Source organism: Nicotiana tabacum, chromosome 3 (genome assembly GCF_000715075.1).
Source record: "Nicotiana tabacum cultivar K326 chromosome 3, ASM71507v2, whole genome shotgun sequence".
Classification (NCBI taxonomy): Eukaryota; Viridiplantae; Streptophyta; class Magnoliopsida; order Solanales; family Solanaceae; genus Nicotiana; species Nicotiana tabacum.
The window spans coordinates 150,160,045-150,186,700 of NC_134082.1; the positions used below are offsets into that span (position 1 = coordinate 150,160,045).

Genomic DNA, 26,656 nt, shown 5'->3' on the forward strand with positions numbered 1-26,656 from the left:
ACTTCCTCCTGAGTTTTCCTTTATTCATCCAGTGTTTCACGTCTCAATGCTAAGAAAATGTATATCAGACTCATCTCAGGAGATTGAAGCACCGACTATACCACTCGATGAGAAGTTGTCTTACGAGGATGAGTCAATGGCTATAGTTGATAGATAAATAAGAAAACTACGGTAAAAAATAATCGTGTTCGTGAAAGTCTTATGGAGAAATCATACAGTTGAAGAAGCTACTTGAGAAATAGAAGACACTATGCGAGTCAAGTACCCCCATTTGTTTCAGTCTACAGGTATGTACTTGAGTTAAATTCGGGGACCGAATTTCATAAGGTAGGGAGGATACAATACCCTATATTTTGAAATAAGGGTGTATTGGTCATAATAATAATAATAACAACAATAATTATAAGAAAATAACTTTTAAAAAAAAAAGAGAGAGAGATAAGTAAGGCAAAAGGGCCGAAGCCCATTTGCCAAAAGAAAAGAAAGGGTAAAAAGAGGGCTGTCGATTACGACGAAGCAGAAGCTTCAGAAACGAAACAAAAAAATAGAGAAGGAAATAAAGGGAGAAGAAGAAAGAGGCTAGAACCAAACCTTGAGGAATTTTAAATACGCACTGGTTCTTGCGGGTAATACTCAAATTTCTCATCTGGATTCTTTTCTTCTAGTAATTCTTTTTATCTCAGTTCATATATTTGAAGGGTTTCACAAGGTATAAAAAATATAATACCAATAAGAGTTATTCTGGGTAAATTATGCAATTGGAAGTTAGTCAATATTACTGTAGGATAGATTCACTTGGAAAAAGAAGGGTATTGATGTATTTGTACTTAAACTAGTTTCATTATATATGATTTTTGTTAGGCGTAAATTAAGTTAGGGTGGAAGGATTGAGTTTTGGTGTTTAACTATATTACAATGACAATATAGGATTTGGGTTTGAATGTGGTAAGTCTAGTATTGAGTACAAAATATAGGTACCAATTAAGAAGGAATATTATAGACAGTAAAGTTATTTCAGTTTCAATTTATGCACATGACTAAGGAAATTGAACAATAAAGAGAATAAACCATATAAATACCTTTTTACTTAAAAGATTTTGGACTAATTTAAATTACTCATAGCATGGGTAAATATAAGTCGGCGAATTGATGATAAAATATAAAACTCGAAGGATTTAGTATTCTTAATTAGTGATAGATTTAGCCTAAATGAGGCAACTAACATGAGATCGATATTATGTAATTATAGATTGATTGGAGGAATTTGTACGAATTGCTCGAAGTGAAGCATTTGGTATTTTGGCACGAGTACTGTGAGTAGTAGTCTTACCACAATTTGTGTTTTCATAACTTGCATGATTTACACATGATTTTTAAAATGAATATGTTACTGATTATTTTGAGTTGCATGTGGGACAAGTCTTTTACTCAATATGATACCGAAATAGTTATTTGAATGGTTACCGTGGTTTTAAATATTTCCGTTGTCACTAGATTTATTTTATTGTTACTTGAATTTACTATTATCGAAATGAAATTTTATGATTTGATAAGAACCGAAATGCCCTGTATTATTTTAAAATATTTTTGACGAGTATATATATGGATTACAAAGACAAGTATAAATATGAGTAGACATTAAAGGATCCCGTAGCTAAAGGCGGGTTTGTTAGACCTGATGCACCTTGTAATTACCGATTACCGTTATAGCCCTCGCTAGTGGGAAGGTAGAATTAGCATACCGTTACCGATTTCCCTCGAGTAGGGACTACCGTTATATTTGACTTCTTGCGAAGAAGTCCATAGCTATACTGGTTACATGATCCGTTTAATGAAACCTCCCAAATTTGAATATTGATATTATACAGTAGTTATCGAGCTTATTACTGAATTGTTAATTGTATTATACAACAAGAAAGTCATGATGAGACTAAAAATTATTTATTGTTTCTGAAAGGGAATTTTTATGTTATTTTCTGTTTGAGATACAAGCATGTTTTATGACTTGTGTCCAAATAAAAATGGTTGTGGTTAAGTGTTATTACTCATTGAGCTAGCGACTCATTCCCCGCTAATTTTTTTACAGAGACAGTAGTTGACGCGGGCGAGGATTTCATTAATTAAAGCGCACAAGTTGATAGTTCTTGGTGAGCCTCGCACTTGTTCGCGTGGGCGGAGATTTTATTTATTGTTATACTCTTTTCTTTGAACTCTTAGAGTCGCTCCATAGTTATTATTTTAGTGTCATGAGTATTCTTTTGTTATTATAGTCTTATATTGAGTATCGTTCTCATTTATCAAAGTTGGAGATAAATTAGTATTTCTAGTTGTTAGTTGGTGGTTTAGTTATGGTGGAGACTTGTATTGGTTATTTGACAAGTTGTCAATTGTTTGGTATGATATTAGGATGTTTGGTTGTTGATTTGAGACAAGAAAATTTTTGGGATGGTCCAAAAATAGGGGAAACTCTGTCCGATTTTCTATAAAATTACCGATGTGATTTACTTGGGAGCACTTGCTCCTAAGCGCCGGTCACAATCCTAAATTGGGTCATGACATTCCTCTACCTATCCTCAGACTGCACTGCGAGTCTCCCAGACATTGGCGAGTCTCAACAACTGGATTAAGGGAGCTATTACAAAGCTTACTGATATATCATATGTTATTGCAGCACCGTCCTCAGGCCCAGCAGGCCCAGCAGAGCCACGGGTACCTCCGTTAGTGGAGGAAGCCTTGAAGAAGATTATGGATGACCAGAAGACTATCATGGATAAAGTGGAGGCACAGGGGAAAGTTATTGAGGATTTGGGCAAACAGGTCAAGAAGATGCGGAGATCTCATGCATCAAAGAAATCAGTGGATAAGCTGAGAAAAGAGATTCAGAAGATTACATCCGCCGGTGATCTACCATTGGACCTGTTCATGGAGACAGCACCCCAATAGCAAGTCAGTCCCAGCAGCACAGATGGCACCAGAGGCAGCAGCCGACTAGTCTGAGGAGCCGGTTAGTTATCCCTCAACCGGGTGGTGATGAGATACAGCTTGAGGCTGAGGTTGCTAATGATCATATGCAGACTGAGACCACATAGGGAATTATCTTAACTCTCTACCCTTTCCTTGTTCTTATTTTTATTAAGCATTGGGGACAATGCTTATTTTTCATTTAGGGGGTGGTCTATTCTGAGTATTTGACATTTGGGTTGTAATAACTCTGATACTATTTTCCTTTCATCTATATTTTCCTTTTGGTATGTATATATTCTTCCCATTTGATGTACATATTCATTTCCCTTATGTATATATTCATTTGACTTCGGGTTGTATATTCATTTATCTCGCATTCTATAGTTTATTTTATAGCTTCTTTAGTTTGCTTTTCCTTAGTAGTATAACTTCTTATTTACTTTAATAGCTTCTTTTTAATTTGCTAGCTTCTTTAATTTTTTACGTTTTGAGTGAACAATAAGCCTTTGATTTTCTTAATACCAAGGTTCTTTCCAAAGGTGGATTATGTGTGAACCAGGTGGCTCTTCCCAATGATGGATGGCATGACAACTTAAGGGATTGAGTCCGTTTACTTTTATGTTTTGGTAAATATAGTAGTAATGAATAAAAGGGGTCGCAAGCATGCTTCACTTGGTACCGACATATTTACCTATGATCATATGGTTAAAAATAAGTTGTTGGCAGATAATAGCTCTAGTTATGACCTTTTTGACTCTTGTGTTGACTTAAGTGAACAAGAACCAAAACAGGGCAAAAAGGGCTAGCAGTGCGGCCGCAGAAGGAAATTCAGAGAGTATGTTTTGGCCAGCTTAGGAAGTGAGGACCGCACTGAAATTGTGCGTCTGTAGGAGGTCAAGTGCAGCTGCATCCATTATTATGCGAACCGCAGGATTGACATTCAGAGAGCAATAAGGTAAAGGAGTGCAGACCGTATCACTTTTGTGCGATCGCATAATCCTAAGTATCGCCGCACCCATTTTTATGCGGACCGTAGAAGATCCCAAGTTCCAAGAACAAGTTTCCAAGAATGCAGACCGCACGAAAATTGTGCAGCCACAGTAGATCATTGTGTGGACCGCACCAGAATAATGCGGCCGCTCAACCTTCGCAGGGGCATTTTTGTCAGATATTTTCAGCTTAATGTAAATAGTTTTTGTCATTTTTAGGTTAAGTTTAGTTTTGCAGAGGTGCACCTGAGCGGTTTTCTTTACTTCTTTGAGTAAATTTGTACTAGAAGACTTCTTAACATTATATTTTCTTTGTTTAATGAATGATTATGGGTTCTATCTTAATTTCTTCTTGCATTTTTTCATTTTTCATGAGTAGCTAAATCTCTAGCTAGGGTTGTGGTTCAACCCTAGTGTGGGTACTTAATGGGTATTTAATTTTAGGGCTTGTTTGGGATTGGGTTAGTGATATTTAGCCTTGCTCGTGCTTAAATTCTAGAATTAATGGTTGCAAACATTGATTCATGCCTATTTGACCTAGTCTTTGCTTGAGAAAGAGAGATTAGGTTTAGGAAAACTTGGCTAACAAGGAATTGGGTGAATTCATGAAATTGATAGCCCCAATTAAAGGGTCAAATCTAGAGATAGTAAGACTCGACTTGAGCATATATCACTTGATATGTACAATACCCATTTGGGCTTAAGAAAGCCAAATTGGGCAAAATCACTCAAACTACCGAGAGGTATTGAGTGAGCCATTGCGTGTGATTGCTATACCACGATCCCGATTAATCAAACTAGCCCTATAGTTTATAACCCGTTAGGTAGCCACCTAGGTGGAAGTCACGCCCTAGATTCCTTTATCATTTGAAAAACAACCAAAACCATTATCTTATAGTTTATTATTTGCAAATATTAGCTAAAAGTAGAAATAGAAAAAACTAATGAATATGTGGAAGTACAAATTGAGCCACATCATACACGGGGCGGACCTACGTTAGGGATACCGGGATCACCGAAACCCGTTGACGTCGAAAAAATCAGTATATATATATATTTTCTGTATATAGGTGTATACATCAAGGACCCCTTAAATATTTTACTGGTGCTTCAAAAATCACAATATGTCCCCATGGCAAAGTTGGTTAAGTTTAGTGTTGAAGCTGCCTACCCGCCCCTGTTGGCTTGGAATCGAAACCATCTTCAACATTTTAGTAGGTTTTCCTTTCCGTAACTGATTCAATGATTGTTTTTACTTCATAGTCAATTGTTTTCTTTTTTTAATTTCATCTTTTTAAAATTCAATTATCATTTAATACTTGTACATAATAATCAACTTAATTAATGTTATTTTTTTTCAAGTCCCTCCCTCAAACCAAAAACTTCAAACTCCTATCTCTGTGTTTACCCTAAAGTCCGAGTAACAATTAAAATTGTATTGTGGTTTTAAAGATATGTGATTTAATCCAATACCAACTGATAAACAAGGAATCAAGTGTATAAATTAAAGTGTAAGGTAAGTCAAACCAGTGTGTAAGCAAGTCTCGACCTCGAGCTAAGGCAACCTTGAGGTAAGTGAATAAGAACAATAAAATGTTAATAAGGCGTTTCAAATGAACAGTAAGCAAGAAAGTGATGTATGTATATTCTCTTGTAAATGATTCGTGTGTTACAAATGATTTGGATCCTCTTTATATAGTAGGGAAATCCTAAATAAGGTACACTTCTAATTACAGTAGGGAGTCTTTTTATACAACTGTCTAACCGCCTAGTACAAACCCGTTCCAGAATTTACGATGTTATCTTAGGGCCATCGCGGGAATCTCGCTCTTTCTGTTATAAAACCATAACAATATTATCTCGAGGTTGATCGTACTCGGCCTCGGTGTTCATTGAGCACTTCGATCTTCGAGTCTTGTATTCTGCCATCGGGCTCGAGCCCGATCCACATTGAACTTGTTCTCGGCGCGACCCCTCGAACCTACAAAATCGGGCACACCTAATTTTGACCGTATACACTCTAAAAACAAAAAATTACAAACGTTTTTCTCTCTCTTCAACAAGGTAGCAATATCTATTGATTTCGGCAAACGGCGACTGAGAATTTTTCTTTGTCATAAGTTATCATAATTGTTAAGTTTTTAAAGAGTTGCACGCCGAAATATTTTACCAATAATTGACATATTTAAAGACAGTGTGCCCCCGTTGCACTTAAATCCTAGGTCCGCCTCTTATCATACACCTACTCTAGTTATATACTTAATCCCATATCTAACTCCCTGAGGAATCGACCCCGGCCTGTATTGGGATTTATTATTGCTTCGACTGCCTCACTACCTAATTGTGGTGTGAGTTTGGGCGAGATTAGTGGGTATCGAGTTTCTGCTTCCGTTAATTACAAACGTAATAAATAGGAGATTGCATACCTTCGTCCTCACGGACTAAAACTGCATTTTACTGCTACTTCCAAGACTGCATGGTAGACCAATAGTGTTTCACCTTCCTTTGGTTTCGAAAGTAACGGAGGGCTTGACAAATACCTTTTTCAAATCTCTCAAAGCCTGTTGGCACCTCGGGGTCCATTCAAAGTTGTTTTTCTTTTTGAGCAGTGCGAAGAAACGATGGCATTTCTCTGACGACCAAGAACTGAACCTGCTCAAGGCGGCCAATCTTCCCGTAAGCCTTTAGACTTCTTTCATGCTTGACAGCTGGTTCGGGATGTCTTTGATGGCCTTGATCTTATCAGGATTTACTTCAATCCCCCTTTGTGATACCAAAAATCCTAGGAACTTGCCAGAGTTGACCCCAAAAGCGCATTTCTCGGGGTTAAGCTTCATATTATGCTTCTTTAGGACGTCAAAGGTTTCTTGCAGATGCTTAAGGTGGTGTCCTGCATTCAAAGATTTAATGACTATATCGTCTATACAAATTTCCATAGTTTTCTCTATTTGTTTTTCAAACATCTTGTTTACGAGCCGATGATAAGTGGTTCCGTCGTTCTTCAACCCGAAGGGCATCACATTATAGAAATATGTGCCAAAATTCATTATGAACGAAGTAGTTTCCTGATCCTCCAAGTTCATATTAATTTGGTTGTACCCGAAATAAGCATCAAGGAAACACATTAACTCGTGTCCGGCTGTCGCATCGATCATTTGATCGATGTTTGGTAGTGGGAACGAGTCTTTCAGTACGCCTTATTCAAGTCCTTATAATCTACATACATGCAAAATTTATTGTTCTTCTTAGGAACTACTACTACATTAGCTAGCAAGTCTGAATACTTTATCTCTCGGATCGATCCGATATCAAGTAAGAGAGTTACCTCTTCTTTGACGAATTTATTCATGGCCTCCGCTATAGGGCGTTTCTTTTGTTCATCGGAGGTATGTTTGGATCCAAACTTAACTTTTGTACGGCCACCTCTGTTGGGATGCCTGTCATGTCCGCATGAGACTACGCAAAACAATCGACATTATATTTAAGAAGTTCAATAAAGCAAGCCTTGAGCTCAGGGTGTAGTCATATCCCCAAGTGGAATTTCCTTTCTAAGAACTCTTAGAACAATGCAACTTTCTCGAGCTCTTCCGCCATGGATTTTGTTGCATCCGTCTCTTCTGGTACTTGGAAATACCTTGGCACCTGATAAGATTCTGACGCTTCTACCCCAGGCTAACTATATTTGATTCGGGAGTGGGCATCGGTTCCTGTAATTGCTATGCCACGTGCTCCTTTCCTTTGTTATTGGAGACCAAAATTGCATTCATCTCCCTTGTTGCCAGTTGGTCGCCCCTTTTATGTTTAATTCCTTCGAGCGTCGGAAATTTCAGTAACTGATGATACATTGATGTTACAGCTTTAATCTTGTGCAACCATGGTCGTCCTAGAATAATATTATATCTCATATCACCATCTACCACTTCAAAAAGAGTCGTTTTCATCACTCCTTCGATGTTTGTGGGCAATAGAATCTCTCCTAAAGTTGTCACGCTCGAGAGGTTGAATTTGGCGAAGAGTTTTGTGGTCAGAATGATGCTTATGATGAGTTAGCTTGATCCAATACTCTCCATTGTACGATATTGGCCGAACTCCCTGGATCCACTAGAACGTTTAATTTTAAAGTCTAGCACATTTAAAGAAATCACCAGTGCGGTAGCAGTAGTCCATCTGCATTCTTTTCCGTGAAAGTGATATCATCTTTGGCAACTTCCCGGAGTATTTTGCTATGGGTTATTGATACTTTCTTCTTTCTTGATGCCAAGAAGGTGACGAAGTTGCTCTCGTTCCCCTGAAGATCATGTTGATTGTCTGGCGCGGGGGACCTTCTCCTACTTTCGAGGGTTCTGTGTTATCCCGGTTGCGACCGTAGTTGTTCTTGGCCATATCACTTAAAAATTCTATGAGATGACCATTCTTCAATAGTGTTGCTACTTGTCCCAGAGATGTCGGCAGTCTTGGGTACAATGGCCATTCGTCCCTTGGTATTCACACTACAGGTTGGGATCCCTCTAGCTTGGATCAAATCTCATTAGCCTCGGGGATCGTGCTTCTTTGATGTTTCTCATAATGGATACCAAATCTACTACACTGACGTTGAAATTTTATTCTAATAGTCTGGGGTAGGAAGAAACTCGCTTACCTAAAGCTTATTTATGCTGCAATGATTTATTGTTCCGACCGCGATCAGTCATTCTATCGGTAGCGAACCTGTCTACTAATCGGCAACCTCTTCCGCGGCCCTCGGTCTATTTGTAGGGCAAAAATCGACCCCTTGAAGACCGTCTGTCCGTGTCGAAATTGTCTTTTGATTTTTCGTTATTCTTCTCCCATCCCTTTGCTGATGACGAGAAACAAACCTGATCATCTTCGATCCTTATCTTTGACTCGTATCGGTTATGTACATCCATCTGAGTCGTTGATTGGAACTCAAGTACACTTTCCTTCAGTTTCGAGGAAGCGTCCAAACTTTTGATATTCAGTCCTTGATAGCTTCAGTCGCCCATTCATCTGGAACAGTTGGGAGCAATATCCTCTCCTTTTGAAATCAGGTAATGAACTCTCACAACAATCAGATTCTCCTTGTGCGATTTTGAATATGTCGGCCTTTCAGGCCTGCACCTTTTTGGCCCCAGCATGAGCCTTAATAAAAGAATTCGCAAGCATCTCAAAGGAATCTATGGAATGCTCGGGTAACAGTGAATACCAAGTCAAGGTTCCCCTCGTAAGAGTCTTTCCAAATTTCTCCAGTAAAACATATTCAATCTCGTGAGGAGCTAAATTATTCCCCTTCACCTCCATTGTATAGGTGGTAATATGCTCCTGAGGGCCTGTAGTTCCATCATACTTTGGCATGTCGGCCATTATAAACTGCTTCGGGATCAATTATGGTGTCATGCTTGGTTTATACGACAACTGAGTATACTTCTTTGAGTCCGGTCCTTTCAGTACTAGTGGTGCGCCTGGGATTTGGTCCATGTGGACGTTTACCTCTCTCATAAACCGTAAAAGTTCATTCTTGAAGGGATCATTTTCGTTATTGTGACTGGATCCACTCCCCCAGCTCCATCAAAACCAACCTTGCCCCTCGAGATGTTGTTGTTGACCTTCTGCATTATTTGATTAGCGGGAGCGCCGGGAGAAACTAGGTCTCGTCTATTTGCATTATTGGAAGCCCCCGATAATGCCTGTTTCAACCCCTTCGTTACCTTATCATACCGTGTGAGGTGGCCTAGAATGATCGTTTGTTGCTCTTGTAAGACCCTTACAGCATCAACAACATGCTCCTCTTCACCATCATCGGAAGTTGCCTCCCGAACATGTCGCGGGTATTGCCTGTCGTGGATCGGCGTGGCATTATTCCCCTCATTGTGGGTATCACTGATTAAATCCTCGAAATGAGGCTGGTCTTTTCGAACTCAGGATTGTGTGTGTTGTTAACACCGTTTTCTGCCATTTCTTATGATTTTTTCTAAGACAAATAATCAAAATACGTTAGCAAAAGAGCAAGGATCAACTTAATTACCCGGTTGTCTAGGCTCCACGATGGGCGCCAAACTATTTACCCGTAAAACAGTATAATTGAATTTATACGTATGTTCTAGACAAGTGAATTAATTTGATCCTGTAATAATGAAAGAATTAACGAAATGTGCAATACTTAGCCTTGAAATGCAGATGAAATCACATAAAACAGTAATTCCGGGGACAGAACTTCTGAGCCCAACAATAATGAGACTAAAGAACAAGAAAGTAAAATTATATAAAGCTTTGAATATATTATAGCATAAGTTTGCCAGAAAAGTCGTCTCTCTACAATGGTAGAAGAACTTACTATTTATAGTTATATCTAGGAAATAAGGACCGAGGATCAAGCCCCTCTTCAATGCCAATTATGAGTGTCATTGAAGAGTGTGTAATGACAGGCATGAATGCCATATACTTTTGTAACGGACAGTATACTAAATGTTGTGAAATATTCTCCATCAAATGCTACCGGGTGGAGGGTATTTATTACCTCTTTATGAGTGTCATTCCTTCTGGTAACAAACGAGATAATTACCTTCCGTTCTGACTATCCCTACCTTATGTCCCACGTGTCATTCTTTTAAGCGGCTACCTGGCGTAGCATATTTTATCGTATACACCTCTCCATAAGAACAAAAAATGTGTAAATGTAATTTGAGGCATATTTCAAGATATTGTATACATGGGTCTTTTCTAATTTTGGGATGTTTTATGTTTGAGAAAGAAAATGGAGTTATTTCACTTTTTCTACATTTTCAATTAAAAGTATGAGACATAAATTCTTTCATATAAGTGAACAAAAAGATCCAACAAGGCAATAGTTAAAATCCTATTTATTCTTAGAACTATAAAACAAGATGTTCAAAAACTCTTTGCTCGCTTCATTTGACAATTGAAAAGCAAAAGTTCTTATCTTACCATATACTCCATAGTACTAGAGTGATATCTCATCGATCGAAATTCCCATTTTTATACCACATGAGCTATTATATGACGCTGTCAAAACCACCCCATTTAATGACATTGCAATTTATTGCCTTAAATTAGAATTCTAATTCTATTTTGCCAATTCATTTCACAGTCTTCAAAGTCAAAGCATAAATAAATGCTGCATTTAACCCAACCAATGACCTCTCTAACAGTATCTTCTCTTTTCCAGTGCTAAAAATTGCTACAACAATTTACTCTCTTCGTTCGCTTTTAATTGTATACTAATAGTATACTAAAAATATATTTTACTTTTAGTTGTCTATTTTAACAAATCAAAAGAAAGATAAAAAAAATTCTTATTTTACCGTTATCATTAACTACTGAGTATTTTTTTCAAGATTTTTTGAAAAATATCATTATTATGAATATTATGATAAAATGTATATTTCATTTATTATTTCTTAGTAACAGAAGTGTAAAGTTTATTGTGGATGTGTAACAGCTTGTTTGGATGATTGTTACACATTGTATCATATCGTATTATTATTTTAAATACAATGTTTGTTTTGATTGCTACTTAAATTTTATTGTATCGTATCGTTAAATCCGTCGTTACATAACGACGAAATGTGCCACTTTATGTAATGACCGATTTGGTGTGGTCGCGTCGTTACCTTGTCTTTTTCTCTCAATCTCACCCTTTATTATTATTAAATTATTTTATTTTATCATTTACCCTATCTTTTTATATAGTAATTTTACCTTTCATCATAATTTTTCTTTAGAATATTGCAAGTTTATTCTTCATAATCCTGGTGCATGATATCATGAAACGATGACAAACGACACAATCTATCCAAATATTGTATTTATTAAACGATACAGACAATATAATACAGCACGATATGATACATTATGAAACGAGGCGTAACAACCATCCAAACAAGCAGTAAAAGTGAATGGAGGGAGTAAGTTATATACTTTCATTACCGAATAATTACCCTTTAGTCCTTAAAGTCCATTTGTACAGATAACTAGATGCTTGCCAAAATCCCATAAATCTTTCTTCTTCTAATTCTCCTTCACCCCCCCCCCCCCCCTAATGGTCATCTTTACATGGAGCCCTGAATTTGTGCAGTAAATTCTTCGAAAAAAAGATGCAGCCATTTTTTTGTTTAGCATTCTTGTTTTTACTACTTAATTTGGTTGTAGAAGTGGCCAATGGGTCTCTTAGACAGTTGAAGCTTTATGAATTTCAAAAAGGACTTGAAGAGAAATTCCCTTCTTATTCCTCTTTCATCTATACCTCATCACCTTCACCATCTCCAGAAGCTTCTGTTCCCAATTACTCGAATGCCAAAAAGGTAATAATAATAATAATGCTCCATCATCTTACACTATCTTTTTTTCTCTTTTTTAATTAATTATTCTCCCTACTGTTTTAACTCGTATTTGTCCCTTTTTCTCCTTAACAACAGAGAAATGAATTTTTCGTACTTCGTATCATTGTTGTGTCTATTATAATTTCATGTCATTTCCTTTTACATTTTGAAAGAAAACAATGTTTTTTATCCTTCATAAAAATTGTTTTCTCGTCCTCTATTTCTTACCTAATCTAGAGCTGAATTATTTTAACTTTGATATCTTGACTTCCTTTTTTTTTGTTTTGGCTTCAGAGTGAAGGAAGGGTAATTTATCCAATAGGGTATGGTGCTGATCCAACAGGGACAAGTGATAGCAGTGAAGCCATAAAAGAGGCTATTGGTGATGCTTTGAAATTGCAAAATGGACTTGGTTTGCTGCCTGGTATTAGTGATTTGGGTGGTGCCATTATTGATTTCCAAGGTGGTAATTACAGAATCAACAATCCTATAGTATTTCCTCCTGGCGTTGGCAATATTGTGGTATGTGCTACTTCCTTTTCTTTTTTTGGTTTCCCACCGGTGTTTGGTGTCCGTATTGGATGGAGCCCGACTATATCCGGATTCGCGTCGCGTAGGGCCCATTTGGGTGAAGCGCTCCCTATCAAGGATTTTTCCATACGCAAGGCGCGAATATTAAGGAAAGAGCAGCTCAATCCGCGGAGGCAGTGGTGTGCTACTTCCTTCACTTCTTTATTCCTTAAAAACAATTCTTAAAAGCTGTTATATTTAATAAAAGCTGATAGCGTAAAAAATTTCTAATAGTATTCATCTGAAGAGTGAATCATGGCTGAATGTGAATGATTTGTTGGACATAATTGTGGTCCATGACAAATGAATCCATATTAGGGAAGTTCTGTCACTCTCCTTCAATAGTTGGTAATCATATATGACACCAGTTTATAGCGCATGCTTTTCCAAGTACAAGACATTATTTGTACAATCACACGATATACTTACTTTGTAACGACGCTTCACTTCTCATGTGATGGCTATTCAACTTTCAAATGAGAAACTAAATTTAAAATTAAGTTAACAGGATTGGAAGCTTAATAGTATTATTTTCTTAATAGTAACTTCGGATTGGATTGGGCAGTGTTGAAGCTGGAAAAGTAAGTATGAATAGGGACCAAGACTAGTAATTAGATTTGCTCGTGGGTAGTTGTCGTGAACATGAGTGCAAGTTATCTACTCCTTGAGTCCTTGACATGTGTCGACCTTTATTGGAAAATGCATGTTATGTCCAACTTTAACTCTCCGCTTTTATCTAGCTTTATGACAAGTGGCGTAGCTATGTGAATTGTGTTTGGCTAAGCATATAAATTGATCAAATGATTTATAAGTATTTTTTGACTTATTTATATGATTGGTAAATATTTAAAGTATTTATAAGCCAAGTGTTTATAAGTTAAAATCAGTCATAAGTTGGTCATCCCCTACTTATCGTTTTTCAGCTCATAAGCATTTTTAGTTTGAGCTATACTTTTACTAGTTTTTTCAAAATAAATTTTCTAACTTTTTCTTTATTCCATATTCATTTTTCATCTTTTTCTTTACTAAGAAAATTTTTAATTTATAATCTTTTGTAAAGTTTTGACGGTATTTTAGTCATTCTAACAAAAAATAGTTTATCGTCACTTTTCTACCAAGCATATCACTTACTTATTATAAATTTCAGCACGCCTATCCAAATACGTAAATGCTTATTTAAAAAATCAGTTTTAGCACTTAAAATATTTTTCACCATGCTTATTAGTTATTTACAATCAGCTAATCCAAACGGGCTCTATGTCTAGGAGTACCAAGCTACGAAGTTAAAATAAAAATGAAAAAAAATAATTTTTTAATAAATCATAAATTTACTTGAATATTATTAATTAAAGTTAAATGTACTTAAATTGTATCTGACCTATTTAGATGGTTTAAATTCTACCTGACCTTTTTAGATGGCTTGTTTAAAAGAGACGTAGGCAGCAGCAAGACTATTAGTAGGGTGACATTTGGATATATTCTTTTTCTTTGTCATATTCGATGACGATTTTGTAGAAGTATTTTCGATGAATGTGATTAATACAATGGCGAAGTCACATAGTCATAAGTGTAGTCACTTGATCACTGTTCGTTGAAAAACTGCATTGTATATATAGGTAACATATTATGTTTTAGAAGTATATAACACATATTGAACACCCTTTGTTGGGAATGTTTTTTCACTTTTTTCAAATTTGAATATCTTAGAAAAATTCCTAGTTTCGCCACTGAATTAATATGTTTATGCTTGATAAAAGAAAGGCAAATTAGTGACTTGAATGAACAAGATTTCGAAAGTAATATTAATTAAGGTTATTCTGTTAATTAAACTATTTTACTACATTCTTTCGGACTTCTTAAAAGACGTAGCCATAGGGTGTCTGTTGTGAAAAATGGCCAGCTAGGATAGCTTTCTGAATGGCATTGCACCTGTAGAAACTTCATACTCCTTTTTCTCTCTTCCTTTTGCTCCTTTAAGTTAATATATGATTAATTAAAAGGAAAAAAAAAAAGTCCCAGACGATCGAGTAGCTTTTGATAAACCGATACCTGTTTATTATTAATGAGATATGCTAAAGAGAACAGAACTTTTGATTTTTTGGAGTTAAAAGATGTTCTTTCTTAAAAGATGCAATGGTTGGCAAAAGGAGAAAGAAAAAAGGAGGTTTTTCCCCTTTGTTAGACCAGGGCGTCTTTCCTTTCCATTTTTTTTGCTTTTTTCTCCTTTAGATCTTTTTTTCCTGTTTAATTATTCTGTATTTTGTTGGATTATTCTCTTTTCCAGGTATGCTTTTTATATTTACTTTATTACTCGTACTCTTTTTTGTAATAATGCAATTGATGTGTCTTACATAAATGTCCCAAATAAGTTACAACTTACTAACTCTAGCCATTAATCATAGACTTACCAAAACTAGCCAAACACATATAAAAATTGAAAACCCAAATAAATAAGGTTCTTTCTCTTCAAGAATCACACAAAGATCTCCTTCATATTTTTAAGCATGATCAACAATATTAGATGCAAGACGGAAAGGAAATTTAAGCATGTTATATATATAACATCATCAATATAGACAATGATAAAATATATATATATATATATACAAGATTCCAAAAATCTAAGCAAAAAAGGACTTTTTTCAATGGGTATGGTTGAAATTCATTGAAAACATATATATGAGTCAATATACAAATTTGAGGAAGATTGGAGGTGATTTGGACTGATTTGGTATCAAAATTTGTAGTTAAAATCGAGTTCAAAATTTTTTTCAACGGCACATGTATCAAACATATATCACATATGCATCACACACAGGGGTATACATGGATATATATATGTGATACACATTTGATACAAATATGATACATATGTGATACAAAAATATACATGGTGTGATATATATATTATTATTTTCTTTTTCAAATTTTCAATTTTAACCACCTAAAAACCCTGTCAAATCATCTCAAAACTGAGATTCAAACTCCTTAAGATGTACCCAATCTATTCTCATAGCACTCACTCAAAAAGAAGCAAAAATTTAACCTTTTTTGGCTACAAATATCTAATTGGCCAATATTAGTTATATTTAATGAATTGACCAATTTTTGTAATAAGCTACTTATAAATGGACATAGCTGGTAGTTTCCCCGCAAACGAATACCTTAGCTGCCAAGCCCATTGGGCTAGTATTCCCCGTACATTTTAGAAGAATTAATCCAAATAGCCGTCACTTATTCTCTTAAATTAAAAGTAGCCAACGAATATATATATATATATATATATATATATATGTATAACTGTGTATAATCAATATATACCGGCTAGAAAACATAAATATTTAATCTGGACGGCTATTTGTGTAACAATCCTACATGGGCTCTTTACATAAATAACCGGGATGGATTCATTGTTTGCTTGTTTAGCCGATATGCATAGATTATACACGATCATATATAAATTATACATATATTATCTCTGGCTATTTTTAGTTTAAACGGTTGGGTAAACAACTATGGTTAATTCTTTCTTTTTTTTGTTTCCCCTGTTTTCTCTTGCAATAACCTGAAAAACCATACGATGTTGTCTTTTTCCCCCTTTCTTGCCCTATATATTTATATTTTCATAGTTGTGTTTCTTAATACCAAAAAGTTGACATAATCATTGGTGAATTGCCTTAATATTTCAGGTCAAAGGAGGAACAATAAGAGTCTTCTTCTTCTTCTTTTGTTTCCCCTGTTTTACTCTTGTAATAACCTAAAAAACCATATGATGTTGTCTTTTTCCCCCTTTCTTGCCCCATATATTTATATTTTCATGGTTGTGTTTCTTAATACCAAAAAGTTCACATAGTTATTGGTGAATTGCCTTAATATTTCAGGTCAAAGGAGGAACAATAAGAGCATCCGATACATTTCCAGGCGATAGGCATCTAATTGAGCTATGGTCACAAGATTCTCCTAAGCTTGAAAAAGACTACATTTCTCACCATGGTAACATTTTCGATAGGTGGGACCAAAACTTCGCGATTCGCTACGAGGGCATTACGTTCCGGGACATCCTCTTCGACTCGGGCTATCGAGGAGGAGGTTTATATGTCATTGACTCAGCTAGAATTCGTATAACAAGTTGCTTTTTCGTTCACTTTAGTACGGAAGGAGTTCTCGTTCAGAGAGGCCACGAGACTTTTATATCGGACACTTTCCTAGGGCAACATCCTACAATTGGCGGCGATAGAGGTGAGAGGGATTTCTCAGGCATAGCTATTGATCTTGCTAGCAATGACAATGCCATTACTGATGTTACTATCTTTTCATCAGCAATTGGGATTGTACTTAGGGGTGAGGCTAATATTGTTACAGGGGTACATTGTTACAATAAGGCAACATATTTTGGTGGGGTTGGGATTTTAGTTAAAGCATCCCAAAATAGGATAGATAATTGTTACCTTGACTATAACTCTATAGTCATTGAGGACCCTTTCTTAGTTCACATCTCAAATGGGTATTTTCTTGGAGAGGGTAACGTTGTCTTGAAAGCGATTAACGGTCGAATTTTCGGACTAAATGTCATTAACAACATGTTTAGTGGAAACCCTTCAAAAATGACACCAATGTTGAATTTGGATGGAGAGTTTACTGATATTGATCAAGTTGTGATTGACCAAAATAATGTGAATGGTATGAGCTTGAAGTCAACTGCTGGAAAATTGACTGTTGCTGGAAATGGGACAAGTTGGGTAGCTGATTTTTCTTCAATTCTTGTTTTTCCTAACAAGATAAATCATGTACAATACTCATTTTATTGTAGAGGAGGGGTTGCTGGATTTCCTGCACATGCTGTAACAAATGTATCAAGTAATGTTGTGGTTATTGAGAGTGAAAAACCAGTTGATGGAGTGGTGTCAGTTTTTGTCGACCAACATAATATTGTGGGTGAAAAGAACTTTCTAATGTAAAAAAATAAATTATATTGGAAATATTGTTTGTTGCTGTTATTATATGCCTTCTTCTCTATACGAAATGCTAGTTGACCTATAATTGAAACAGTGATTATCCACTATTTTTCTCTTTTTGGTGATTGAAACTCTCAACCTAAAGAATAGAAGTGAAAGAACTTTATCATTAAAACAACCGTCACACATAATTAAGCTGTGTCATGTATAAATTAATTAGGCTAAGTGCAATTATGCTCATATGTTTAGGAACTAATTTTAAAGACATCGAAACACTGGTGGAAATAATGGGACTTTTGTTAAAGCAAAAGGAGTTAGTGATGCATCTTTTCCTAGTCCTCCTCATCCTCCTCTTCACTTTTTTCTGTTTAAGCCAAAGAAAACTCACTAAGAATCCAAAAGAAAAGAAAAAAGTTTTGGATAAGGCATTAATTGTACTGCAATTTACAATCCGTGGATTGGAAGAAGTTGCAATTCTTTTTTGGTTTGGTAATAGAAGAAGTTGCAACTTAGCACTTCCAAATGTACACCTTCTTATTATGCGCCACGGCCAAAATCCGTCCAAAGGAGTCGTGATGGCACATAGTCTCTAAACTATGTAAGTCTAACATTAACTGAATTAATATTGATATTTACTAACTTAAAATTAAATAACTCTGAATAAATTACAATTCCCAAAACCGGTGATACAAGTCATAAGCCTTTCTAAGAGTAGTTATACAAAATAAATACAATGTTATTCCGGAACGAGAAGGAATCAATGGAACGTAAATACAAACAAAGGTGACTTTGAGGCCTGCGAACGCAGCAGTAGGTTACCGTGAATCTCCACCGCGATGACCCGCACAACTACTATCGATCAATACCTGGATCTGTACACAAAAATGTACAAAAGTGTAGTATGAGTACACCACGGCGGTGCCCGATAAGTATCAAGACTAACCTCGGTGGAGTAGTGACGAGGAACAGTCAAGACACCTACTGGTCAAATGAAATGAACAGGATATGATAATAAAATATCAAGATAAAGATAACGAGGTAATATCAACAGCGAAGAGAAATCGAAAAACAAACAGTAGGGACAATAAAGGGAGAACACAGGTAGTAACGAACGGTAATGAAGTAAATCAGATAATCAAGTAAATCAGATAACTAAGTAAATCAACACTAACATAACAGGGGCATAGACAAGTAAGAATGTATTCAAATAAAGAAGGCGATGCCAACTCAATCAATCACATCATGTCTAATACACAATCCCGACCATCTCAATCCTCAGTTTCTCATATCATAATCTCAACTTCCGAACCTTCAACACACATGGCACCTTGTGCCCACATATTTTTCATCTTACTTTTAACAACAAAATCCACATGTTATACAATACATAATGTCCGCACAAAAGCACTCAAGATGTTCAAGAAGTCACATTTACATAATATAAAGTAAATTATAATTTTTAAACTAATTAGGAAAATCGGCGAGAAAAGATGAAGTTGTTTTAAGAATTCATTTGAGTAAAGAAAGTACTCCTTTCAATTAAAATACAACATCGAATGAATTATTACTTTTAACATGGGAGTTAATAACTTTAAACTTAGTAGAAATCCCTTTTTAAGTAAAATACAACATCAGACGGTTTAAGAGAATATAATTGAGAAACTAATTGAATTAAAGATGTAACAATTATTGAAGTTTGAAGTATTGAAATGTATATATATAAATACGGAGAGGTATGGAAAACACTGTAGGTATATATATATATATAAATACGGCGAGGTATTGAAAACATTGTAGGTTCCAACACAAAGAATCACAGCAGTAAGGAATTTAAACAGTTAAAACACTTGAATTGACAACAACAAATAAACACAGCAAACAGAAAGTGCACGGCATCACCCTTCGTGCTTTAACTCTCAATCCTCACCATGCAATCAATAATAGAAATGTGCACGGCATCACCCTTCGTACTTTATCACTCTTCCTCACCATATGAATAGTATAAATGTGCACGGCATCACCCTTCGTGCTTTATCTCTCTTCCTCACCATATGCAATATATAAATGTAAATGTGCAAGGCATCACCCTTCGTGCTTTATCAGTCTTTCCTCACCCAAATAGTAGAAACAACAACATCCCGGCAAGGAAATCAACAATAGAAACAAATACATCTCGGCAAGGGAATCAACATTAACCAATCTCGTTCTAACAATTAACTTCACAAGATAAATCCCAACTTGAGTCAATACTCAACAACGGTCAAATACCAAGGAAATACCATAAGCCCGGTCCAACATGAATACTCATCAAATCAAGCATGAATAGTAAATAACAAGGATCACGGAAAAACCAAGAAGCATACTAACCTTAACAAAACAACAAGACATAATAAGCACGTGATAACTACACCGGTAACCACAATAATTGAACATGTAACACATTTGCACGATGTCATAGAGGAACTCACAATTAAGAAGTATCAAGACAATAAGGAAGACAATCACTTCAATTAAGGCAATTAGGGGTCAAGTAACATGTAGGAATTAGAGGAAAGCTAGCAACATCATATGGAGCATATAGAGGTAATTTAAGCAATTAGGAAACTCAATCGTAACAGAATACTTTGCACATAATGAACATAAGGACCTAAGAACCCTAGAGGCAAATTTCCCACAAATAAGTTCGAGCACACACTCGTCACCTCGCATGCACGGACTACAATTAGCATAGAAGACTCAAATCCTAAGAGGAAGTCCCCCACACAAGGTTAGGCAAGATACTTACCTCAAAAACGACAAACCGATACTCTAAAATGCATTCCTCGAGTGAAAAGACCTCTGAATGGCTCAAATCTAACCAAATTAACTTCCAAGCACAAATAAAACACATAAGAAACTATTCCGGATCATAAAGTCTCAATCTTTAATAAAAACCAAAAATGGGTCCAAAAGTTGACCCCCGGGCCCGCACCTCAGAGCCCGACAAATTTTATAAAACCCAAACACTCATTCCAATATGAGTTCAACCATATAAAATTTATTAAATTCCGATACCATTGGCCCCTCAAATCGTGATTTTTCATTTTAGGAATTTCCTTCAAAAACCAACATTTCTCCCAACACAAAACACAAATTAAATGATGAAAAAGAAGATAAAATCATGGAATATGTTTGATTCTAGGTGAAGAACACTTACCCAATCGATTTGTATGAAAAGCCTTCAAAGAATAGCTCAAAATCGAGCTCCACAAGTCAAGTTATGGTGAAAATGGTGTAACTCTCGATTTGGAAATTATATTATGTCCGCCCAGATTTTGTGCATCGCGTTCGCGAAGAAGGAAAACTGGAGCTTCCAAGAAAAGCCATCGCGAACGCGAGCTAAGGGACGCGAACGTGGAGAGTAAAGAACAGAGGCTTACGCGAACACGGAGGAGGTGACGCGAACGCGAAGAAGAAATAGCCACCAGCCCCCCAGTTCCTAATTCTACTATGCGACCGCGAGGGAGTGAATGCAAACGCTAAGAAAGAGAAAGGCAAACCTTCGCGAACGTGAAGAATAATAAAATCCTCCTCCAAGATTACTCTTCGCGAACACGGAGGAGCATACGCGAACGCAAAGAAGGAAACCAGCTGACAGATATCGGCAGTTCAAAATAGGAGGAAAAAGGCTCGTAGCCCACCCGGAACACACCCGAGGCCCCCAGGACCCCGTCCAAACACACAAACAAGTCACATAACCTAATACGGACTCGCTCGAGGTCTCAAATCACATCAAACAATGTCGAAACAATGAATCACACCAAGAGTCGAATTTAGGAACTTTCAAACCTTCCAACTTCCAAAACCCGTGCCTAAACCTATCAAATCAACCCGAAATGATGCAAAATTTTGCAGACAAGTCCAAAATGACATAACGGAGATGTTCTAACTCTCAGAATCATATTCCGACCCCGATATCATAAAAGTCAACTATGAGTCAAACCTCTCCATTTTCCAAACTTCAAGTTTTCCAACTTTCCCCAAAACACCTCAAATTACCCTACGAACCTCCAAATCCGAATCCAGACGCGCGCCTAAGTCCAAAATCACCATACGAAGCTGTTGATATTACCCACGACCCATTTTGGGACCGTTTACTCAAAAGTCCAATTCCGGTCAAATTCTCATTGTTTAAACTTCCAAAACTAGTTTCCTTATTCCAATTTGACTCTGAATCATTCGTTGACTGAATTCAATCATGCACGCAAGTCAATACACATATTATGAAGCTGCTCATGACCTCAAACTGTTGAACCAGATGCAATTGCTCAAAACGACCAATTGGGTCGTTACATGGTCAAACAACATTGATGATATAGTGATTGAACTTACAACTTAGCAGGAGTAATTGCAACTCCATTCTGCTGCAGAGACGAGCCTAAGATTTGAAGTTTGTGAAATCCTACAAGAATTTTAAGTTAATATATAATAATAACTGAGTTCACGGTCAAATATTTTAATATTTAGTGATTTTTTGGATACATATATAAGATGTGGATAAAATTATTACTTAGGTTCACGTGGATTGACATGTGACATTGTAGATCCATCCTTGTTTTCCGATACTACTTATATGTAATGTTGTTATACATAGGCAAATGTAGCTCACGAGCTACGAGTTTAACTAAACCCATGACTTTAATATGCAATTTAGATATATATATGTAAAAGATCATCAAAATCATTATATGTATTACATTTTGACTCCATAATTTTTAATGTGTAATTGATTTAGTGGTAAAAATATAAAGATTGAACCTATTAAATTAAAATGTTGGAACCGTCTTTGTTGTTATACGTAAGGTTATAATTCCATCAGAGTCCGCCCCTGTTTCACGCTTCCCTTCGGTAAATACTTACCTACACCGGATGTTTACACCAAACTATATTAATTTATTATGGTTAATTAATTTAATTAGATAAAAATGCATGTAATTTACTATGGTTAAATGATTGAAGTCAATATGCAAGACACATATCATATATCTATTGGTTTGGTATAAACATCCGGTGCGGATAAGTTTTTACCCTTTCCTTCCTACTATTCACGTCCGCTCCCACCCAAAAAGTTTTTAAACGTAAAAAAAATAGAAATCAAGTTAATTTTCTTCCAAGTATTGAATATTCATGTGGGGATGATACTATCTTTTCTTTCTTCTTCTTTTTCAAAATTTTGGTAGATAAAATGTTTAGGAAAAGTTAGAATATTCTTGCGAATATTTTAAAACTAGGACATTCCTAGAGCCACATAATGTGGTTTGAGCTTAATTTGATCCCATATTCCAAAAGTGTCATCAGGCATTTATTAATTTTGACCCTTCAGGTTTCCTAAAGTCATTAAAATTTGGGTCAACGTAGAGTAATATGGTTAGTGACATGCTTGTGAATATTGCCACTGCCGTTACTTGATGAAATTCTTTTTAAAAACATCCTTAATCCTTTATACGCTTGACCATGGTCGTTTTCGACGGTTTTTTCTTTCTTTTTTTTGGCTTCATATTCTTTTCTTGCTATAACTATTGGCGGAGTGATAATAGGCTATAATTGTGTATTTTAGTCGCTTATTACACTCTAAGTTACTGTACTTTAATTGAGTTTAAGCTTTAATCGCTAGTATTTTGCACTAAATATGTGTTTTATGCTTTGTAGGAGTGATTCCGATCTATGTAGGCGTTATGGAATGAATTCAAGTGATTTGGAACTTTGAAGTCTGAGTAAAAGCCCAAGACATTAAGCCGGGATCGTGTTCGGAGGTCGTGTACCAAGTCCGGATGTTAAAGGAGGACGAAATAAGTTCACTCTGAGAAAATTAATTAGAACATAATAGGATTGGTGAATCGATCACAACCTTGGAATAGTTGTCTCTATTGAATGCATAACAATCATTCTACTGCTTGATACTTTAGTTATTACTTAGAATTGTAGTTAGCATAATTAAACTCTTGAACTCGAACTTAGCTTGACGGAATAACAATATTGGTGTGTTAGTGAGTAGTTGATATAAGTCTTTGTGGGTTCGACACTCGACTTATCATTTTATTACTTGTACGACCACGTATACTTGCGTGTGCGTTTGGGAGCAACAAGTTTTTGGAGCCGTTGCCGGGGACTTAAAAATTAACTACTTTGTTGACTTAATCTTTTAATAGTTATCTGTTCAAGTTTTAATTTTCAGTTTACCTTGTTTGTGTTAACACATGCTCTTCTCTTGAATGCGGAGGAGTAGAAGCGCAAACAATCTCCTTCCTCTTGATCCTGAAATTGAACGGACACTTCACAGAGTGAGGAGGGAGGTCGAAGCTAGAACTAAAATAGAAAGAGAGTTGGACATCATAGTTCAACCACAACCAATAGAGATGGCAGGTAATGCAGAGCGTGCGGTGATAGAAGCCGCAAGGCCCAATCTTACTAATATGACTCAGGCTATTATGAAGCCTGAGATCATAAGACATTTTGAACTCAAACAGTACATGGTATAGCTGATTCAGTCCATAGGGCAATATGTGGGTCTATCTCATGAAGATCCGCAGAAGCACATTCAGAATTTCTTGAAAATTGCAGACACCTATAATTATCCGAACGTTTCCAAGGACTATGTCAGGCTGACACTTTTTCCCTTTTCACTACTGGGGGAAGCTAAGGAATGGTTACAGAAAGAGCCCGCGAACTCAATCCACACTTGGGATAATCTAGCAAGGAAATTCTTAATCAGGTTTTTCCCCACCAAGAAGACAAAGTCATTGAGGAGTCAAATTCTTGGGTTCGAACAACGGGATGGAGAGACACTTCGTCAAGCCTGGGAAAGATACAAGAAGCTACTCAGAGATTGCCCGTACCATTGTCAGACTGATGAGGTATTGGGACACACTTTTGTTGATGGGCTAGATGAGGCCTCAAAGATGAATCTTGATTCAGCTTGTGGGGTAGTTGCATGGCAAAACCATATAGTGAAATTCAACTCTTGCTAAATAACTTCACTACTAATGATCATAACTGGCAAGGAGATGGGGATTCACGCAAGGCAAGTAAACAGAAGGCAGTCAGGTTGATTGAGCTTGATGACTTCTCGGTCATGAGAGCTGAGATAGCAAAATTGGCAAACCAGATGAATAGAATGACAATGCAACAGACACAACAGATGCAACATGTACAACAGATGTCTCTTTGCTGCGAACTATGTGGTGACAACCATATGAGTGACACATGCCCCACGAATCCAGAATCTATATACTATATGGGACAACAGAGCAGGGGTCCAATGAATCAGAATGCACAATATGGGAACACTTATAACCCAAATTGGAAGAATCATCCCAACTTCTCATGGGGTGGAAATCAGCCGAATCAGAATCATTATAGACCCCAAGGAAATGTCAATCAACCTCAGAAGCCACCTTAACAGGTAGAAGAGAAAGGGAATGATTTGTTGAAGCAGTTGTTGCTTGACAATCAACAGCTCAGGACATATTTCAGAAATTTGGAGTGCCAAATGGGACAGCTTACCAATGCTCAAAATACTAGACCAGTTGGAGCTCTTCCAAGTGAGACTGAAGCTAATCCTAAGGCATCCCTTAATGTCGTGTCGTTGAGGAATGGGAGACAATTAGAATATGTTCAGTCAAAAAATAGCAAACAAGTGACTTTTGATGAGAGGCCAGCCACTATTGAATCAACATCAGAAAAAGCTAAGGATCCAGAGAAGCCAGCTGGAGAGGTGGTGGCTGAGCAACCCCCACAATTGGTTGCAAGGCCACCACCTCCATTCCCTCAAAGATTGCAGAAATTAAGAGATAATGTCGCATATAAAAAGTTTCTTGATATCTTGAACCAGGTGCACATTAATATTCCATTAGTTGACATCTTACAAGAAGTACCCAAATATACAAAGTACATCAAGGACATTGTGGCAAATAAAAGGAGGCTAACCGAGTTTGAGACTGTGGCACTCACTGAGGAGTGCAGTTCAAGAATTCAGGGCAAGTTACCTCAAAATTGAAGGATCCAGGTAGTTTCACTATCCAAATCTCGATTGGTAAACATGATGTTAGGCGAGCTTTATGTGATCTTGGAGCAAGCATCAACTTGATGCCGCTATCTGTGTTCAGACAGTTGGGGTTGGGTGAGCCACGCCCAACAAGAGTTATCTTACAATTAGTTGATCGCTCCCTTGCTCATCCTGAGGGAGTGATTGAAGATGTGCTAGTTCAAGTGGGTTCTTTCATATTCCCATCTAATTTCATTATCCTGGACTATGAGCCCGATCAGGAAGTCCCATTTATTTTGAGGCGTCCATTCTTAGCCACGGGCCGAGCTATTATTGGTGTTTGCGAAGGAAAGATGACAATGAGAGTGGGTGATCGAGTGGAGGTCTTCAATGTTTATAGAGCACTCAAGTTACCAGCTCACTATAAAGAGTTATCCATGATCTCTGTGGTGGAGAGTGATGCCACATTGTTAGTGCCCTATATGAGCCCTGTACATCCTGTTGAACGCGTATTGATTGGGGATGTAGAAAATAGTGAAGATGAAATGATGGGAGAAATTGAGCAAGTATTGGATATGTCCTGCAGTAATGTCCAGGGATTTAAAAAAATTCAAAGAGTTGGACAGGCCTGTCACTCTGACCGTTCCCAGGCCATCTATTGAAAAAGCTCCGAAGCTAGAACTTAAGCCACTTCCAGCGCATCTGCGCTATGCTTATTTGGGGAACTCTAAGACATTGCCCGTGATTATTTCGTCTAGTTTGACCAGCACTCAAGAAGAAAAATTGCACAGAGTACTCCGCGAGCATAAAAAGGCCATT

The 26,656-nt window shown here is 36.6% G+C and overlaps 1 protein-coding gene across 1 annotated transcript; it reads left to right on the forward strand.

The window, feature by feature from the left end:
- The first annotated feature begins 12,004 nt into the window (after positions 1 to 12,004).
- LOC107820425 (polygalacturonase QRT3) lies at positions 12,005 to 17,856 on the forward strand. Its single transcript, XM_016646712.2, has 3 exons — positions 12,005 to 12,271; positions 12,584 to 12,811; positions 16,741 to 17,856. Exons 1-3 carry the CDS (start codon positions 12,065 to 12,067, stop codon positions 17,815 to 17,817), a joined length of 1,512 nt encoding a protein of 503 aa, XP_016502198.1. The 5' UTR covers positions 12,005 to 12,064; the 3' UTR covers positions 17,818 to 17,856.
- Positions 17,857 to 26,656: the final 8,800 nt, after the last annotated feature.